Source organism: Stegastes partitus, unplaced genomic scaffold, assembly GCF_000690725.1.
Source record: "Stegastes partitus isolate 25-593 unplaced genomic scaffold, Stegastes_partitus-1.0.2 Scaffold527, whole genome shotgun sequence".
NCBI lineage: Eukaryota > Metazoa > Chordata > Actinopteri > Pomacentridae > Stegastes > Stegastes partitus.
Genome location: NW_007578258.1, coordinates 120,894 through 126,893, shown reverse-complemented (window position 1 = coordinate 126,893; position 6,000 = coordinate 120,894). Strand labels below are relative to the sequence as shown.

The window sequence follows — 6,000 nt, the reverse complement described above, 5'->3', positions numbered from 1 at the left end:
TGATTGTGATTTCTACCAATTCAAGCATGTTTTTAATAACATTTGACAACATACACGCTAACATGAGGTCAAACTTTTATTCCTCTTCGTGCTCGTTGAATTTCTTTTCTTTGTTTCCCTAAACATTGAGCTTGAAAGATCACTCCTGACTGCAGAAACAACCGTTGACAAAACAATCTGAACCCTCGTCTGTGCCTGTTTTTCCTCATTGTTGTTTCTTTGCTTTTTTTCTTTTTTGATTTGTCGTTTCAACCTTGAAGCAGAAATCCTCGGCGAATAAATGAAGAACATTTTGCACATTAGCGTCCAAGAACATACGATTAATTCCAATTTGCATTTTCTACAACGGGCTGTTTTACATTCCCTTTGTCTCCTCTGGGCTAAAACACCTCCAATCACTCACAACAAGGAAAACATCATCAGCCCAGATCCTCCAGTTTTTTTCTTCCTCTCATCACTCACTGCAAAAGGATCCCGTCACCGTTAAAAATCTATGGGAGCCTATTGACTCCCCTTCAGACGGCGTCTTTTCCAAATACTTAGCGCTGATTAAGAGACATGTGGAGGTAATTGCATTCTCATTCACACCAGTTCATTAATTTCCACATGTTGGTGTAATTGTGTGCCGTAATTGATTTTTTCTTAAAATCCATTTGTCCTCCAGGATCGCTGCCGGAAACTTGCGGAGAACTTAAATTGAGCAGCTTTAATTGAAAAGATTGAATTGTGGCGGCTTCGCGCTTTGCATCGGACGCTTTCCTTTGTCGGGTTATTGTCGAGTGAAACGGACAATAATTAGGAAAGAGAGAGAAGGTAATTTAGTTAGATGTGAAGCTCGTGGCAGCAGCTGGTTAGCTTAGCTTAGCATAAATACATTTTTATCATTTTAGGTTGATTTGTATGTAATTTAATCAGCAGGAATAATACGGTATGGGCAATAATGTTAACATTTCTGCAAGCAAATAAGAAATAAACATAATCTGGCTTTACTGACGTGGTAGTTAAGGTAACATCTAGAACTTTACTGTAAAGTTTTCTACAAAATTAGGATTTTCTTATATCGTATATCTGCGTAAATTAAAAAAAAATCAAGACAGTAATGGCCAGATTCAGATTCAAGGCATCAAAACAAGAATCCGAGTCCCAAATCCATGTTTTATATACAGTTTGTGTGTTTTCGTGAGCAGCTAATAGCTTTAAGCCGCCTAAACAGAGATGAAAATCCACTTTATTCTGACTCCACACCTCCAGATTTTCCTGAATCCCAGCTGACACTTAAAAAGGCTTCATGCTTAGCATTTCTTTTGTGGGTTATTGTCGAGTGAAACGGAAAACAATTAGGAACATGACAAGGTAAATTAGCTTCATGTGAAGCTCGTGGCAGCAGCTGGTTAGCTTAGCTTAGCATAAAGGCTAGAAACAGAGGTGGAAAATGAAACTTGCTTTTTAACGACATCCGTTTTTGTAAGAAAATTATGAGATAGTCAACAATTGTTAACATTTCTGCAAGCAAATGAGAAATAAATACAATCTGGCATTAATGACGTGATGGTTCAGGTAACACATAACCAATAATGTTTGTAACTTTTAAGACTTTACTGTAAAATTTTAGCTATTTTTCTATAAAATCTGGATTTTCCTATATCATATATCTGTGTAAATTCAAAACAATCAAGACAGTAAGGCCAGATTCAGATTCAAGGCTTTAAAACAAGAATCTGAGTTCCAGCTAATACCTTTAAACCACCTAAACAGAGATGAAAATCCACTTTATTCTGACTCCACACCTCCAGATTTTCCTGAATCCCAGCTGACACTGACCTGAGTCACATCTCTTGAGGACATTAATCAGATCTGGCACATCTCTGGAGCCTCAAAAAGGCTTCATGCTTAGCATCGGACGCTTTCTTTTGTGGGTTATTGTCGAGTGAAACGGAAAACAATTAGGAACATGAGAAGGTAATTTAGTTAAATGTGAAGCTCGTGGCAGCAGCTGGTTAGCTTAGCTTAGCATAAAGGCTAGAAAGAGAAGTGGGAAATGAAACTTGCTTTTTAACAACATCTGTTTTAATAAGAAAATTATGAGATAGTCAACAAATGTTAACATTTCTGCAAACAAATGAGGAATAAATATAATCTGGCATTAATGATGTGATGGTTTAAGTAACAGATAACCAATAATGTTTGCAACTTTTAAGACTTTACTCTAAAATTTTAGCTATTTTCTATAAAATCAGGATTTTCTTGTATCGTACATCTGTGCAAATTCAAAACAATCAAGATCATAATGGTCAGATTCAGATTCAAGGCTCTAAAACAAGAATCTGAGTCCAAGCTAATAGCTTTAAGCCGCCTAAACAGAGATGAAAATGCACGTTTTTCTGACTCCACACCTCCAGATTTTCCTGAATCCCAGCTGACACTGACTCCAGTGACATCTCTTGAGGACATTAATCAGATCTTGCACATCTCTCTGGAGCCAAAATAAAAAAAAAAGGCTTCATGCTACATTTTCTTCCCTCCGACGTGCTTTGATGTGTAAAAATCAGCCTTTAAAATGAACGAACGCCGTTAAAAACTGTTTGTCAGGATGCTCGGTTTTTATCGAGTTCATCCGGCCGCCGAATCAAAAGGACGAATCGATGACGTGGCACAAATTAAACAGTGACAAATGGTGCGTCTGCTAAATGAGAATCGATGAGAACTAATGAATCGGTGACATGGTCGAGTTTTAAGTGAGCGGCTGCACTTAAGCGAACAGCTGCACACATAATCCAGACGTATCTGTTGAGCAGCTGCTGCACAGAATCACCTGCAACAGCATCTGATGGTTTTTCTTTTTTCTTCTCCTCCTCCATCCCGCTGTCCTTCTCCCTCATTCGTCTGACAGGAGATCGTCCTTGTGGTGTTCTTCGGGGTGGAATATTTTGTCCGCCTTTGGTCAGCAGGCTGCCGCAGTAAATACGTTGGCATCTGGGGCCGGCTACGCTTTGCCAGGAAGCCAATATCTATTATAGGTGGGAACACAACCTCCGTATCTATGCACACGCACACAAACAGACGTATCTCTCAGCGCCCACACACCATATTTAAACAATATCTGTAATGTAGCCTGAGCTTCATCCCAAAATGAGATATCTAAGACAAATTCAGCATGAAATTAAAACTGTCACTGCAATATTTTTATTTTTTTTTTCCCACCTTCAGCTTTTTTATTCCTGAAATTGGAGCCTCCAGGTGTTTTTATTTTATTTTTATTTATTTTTTATATAAATGTGCAGCAGTGAATATTAGCATTAGCGCTATTTGTAACCCTTCTCACCCAAATTGATTAATAGAATAATTTTGGAAATGAAACCAGCTGTGTATTTCTTAATAGAGCGATTTTTTTTGTACTTTTCCAAGCTTCATACGGAGGACAGCACTTGCTCCCAGTATGTATGTGGACGTATTCAGATTATTTCTGCTCACACGTGTGCAGTGTTGACTCCTAAAGCTACTCATTCTCTATTTATGCAGATCTGATTGTAGTTGTTGCCTCCATAGTCGTGCTGTCGGTGGGATCCAAAGGTCAGGTGTTCGCCACCTCTGCAGTCAGGTGAGACGCAGTTTGCTCTAAATAATGCACGAAAAAAACACAAATCAATGCACACAACATGGAAATAAAAAGACAGAGTTTGGTCATCAGGGATCCAGGAAATCTTATTTTGTTTTGCAGAGTTACAACTTTAACTCTAAATTAATTATCAGTGCTGTAGAGTGAAGCCATAATATTAATATTAATTACATTAAGTTCAGTAATTTATGATGCTGTAGGGTCTTAGCTATATTATTATATTAATAACAATGTAGGGTTCCAGCCTTAATATGTAGAATAGTTGGTAAAGTAGTATTTTTATATATATATATGTAAACATAATTTTTTTTTTAAATATATATTTTTAAAAATTCATTTGAGATTAATAAAATCTTGTCTTGTTTTATCTTAGTTTATTGTAGTTTAGATTAGTTTATTTTATAGTCAGGTAAAATCGCATTTTAAATATTTTTATGAAGTTTTTAAAAAAAATATGTAATACAAAGAATTTCCTTCTGGGCTCATGTAGATACTATAATATTTTAAATCATCTAGTTTTATAAAATCTTAGATTATTTTATCTTAGATTATTTAATTTTAGATTGTTTTCTTTTAGATTTTTTTTAGATTATTGCATTTGAGATTATTTTCTTTTAGATTATTTTTGTTTAGATTATTTTATTTTACAGTATCTTATTTTGGATTATTTTGTTTTAGACTATTGTATTTTACATTATTGTATTTTAGATTATCTTATTTTAGATAATTTTATCTTAAATTATTTTAAATTATTTTATTTTACATGATCTTTTTTTGGGTTTTAAACCCTAATATGTAAATTGCTCACAATACAATCAGAATATTTTTACTTGAAGGTGTTTTGAAGCAACATGTTGTCTTAAACGTGCTGTATAATAAACAGTGACTCGACTAATTTATCAGTTTAATATGGGATCCTATTTATTTGTTAACATTTGTTTTAATTATTTTTCTAATTTGGCATTTGTTTTTTGTTGTTGTTTTTTTCTAAAGGTGTTGTACAAGAAGGATAACATAAGAATAAATAAGGCTTTATTCATCCTGAAGGAAATTCTTGTGCCAGATATTGCTCAAAAATAAACAATCAGATAAATAAAACTACATCAGATAAGAAATGCGGCGCCGAAAAAGTAGAAAAGCAAGAAGATATGAGCACAACACAATGCTGAGATAAACTAATGTGAGTTAAAATAAGGCTGGAATAACAGAAAAAAGTAAAGCTGTCAGTTATAGTGAAGTAATAAATAATATTATACATGATAGTGAAATTCTGCATGTGTCTGTCTTTATTCTATGTGGGTACAACACATATAAACATATCAAAGTAGGTGGATGCTCTTGTTAGTACATATAATTTCTTTTTCAACGCGACCGGACCCGTCTGTGCACAGCCAGATCCATAATGCGATGCTTTTCCCAGCTCGCCGTGGACCCGCACAGAGCCGTGACTCCAAACCCGTCCAACACCTTTTGGGATTAATTGCTCCGCTGCGAGCCAGGCCCGGTGCCCAGCATCACAGATCAACCTCTGTAAAGCTAAATAATCCTGCAGCCAGCCTCCAACATGAGCAGCAGAGCCTCCAGATTGTCATTATTAGGACTGTTGTGTGATGTTTACGTGTCCACTTACTTTTGGGCTTTTTGTGTTTGCATACATTGAGTTATGATGATTTACTGTCCATAAAAATTCAGATTTTTAGTATTTAAGCTGCACTGAAAGCTTGTGAGAAAAGGAATACATAAAAATAATGAACTACTGTCAGGTTTTAGAGGTACTTTTAGATTAAATCTTTGCTGTGTTCGAACTGGTCCGCTCCATATTTTAATTTTTGCTCAACTAAAACTCTACATATTTAATTCTTGGCTTGCATTTTCTTCTACCAGCAATCGTGTCCAGGTTGTCCAGGAATGCAGCTTTGAATTCAACTTTAAATGAAAAACTTGCCAGTAATTGAAGAATTTTCCATCAACTAAAACTCCAGATATGTTAATCTCAGTTTAGTCAAACCCAAGATTAAGATATCTCGAGTCATTTCAGTGAAATGCTCCGTAAAAATGAACATTTTAGTCTAGTTTTATTCACCAAGTGTCAGAAAACAGCTTTTAAATCAGATGTCATCATTTTAGTTGGAATAACCTGGAACATGTCAGCGCATAAAAAAAGCAGACTTTATGTGTTTAGGCTGCACAGCTGTAAGATAAAGAATCAAGTTTAACGTTGCAACGCCTGCAGTACGTGTGTTGGGTGTTGATGCCGTGTCCTGTGCTTTTACGATGCTTTCCAGAGGGATTCGCTTCCTGCAGATCCTTCGCATGCTGCACGTTGACCGGCAGGGAGGAACCTGGCGTCTCCTGGGCTCCGTCGTCTTCATCCACCGGCAGGT

General features: G+C 36.0%; 1 protein-coding gene across 1 annotated transcript in view; it reads left to right on the top strand.

Annotated features, from left to right (window-relative positions):
• Positions 1-6,000, top strand: part of kcnq1.1 (potassium voltage-gated channel, KQT-like subfamily, member 1.1) — a 68,192-nt gene that overhangs the window by 26,794 nt on the left and 35,398 nt on the right. Inside the window, 3 exon segments of the mRNA XM_008287891.1 lie at positions 2,891-3,017; positions 3,520-3,598; positions 5,902-5,998. Coding sequence (XP_008286113.1) covers positions 2,891-3,017; positions 3,520-3,598; positions 5,902-5,998 — 303 coding nt within the window.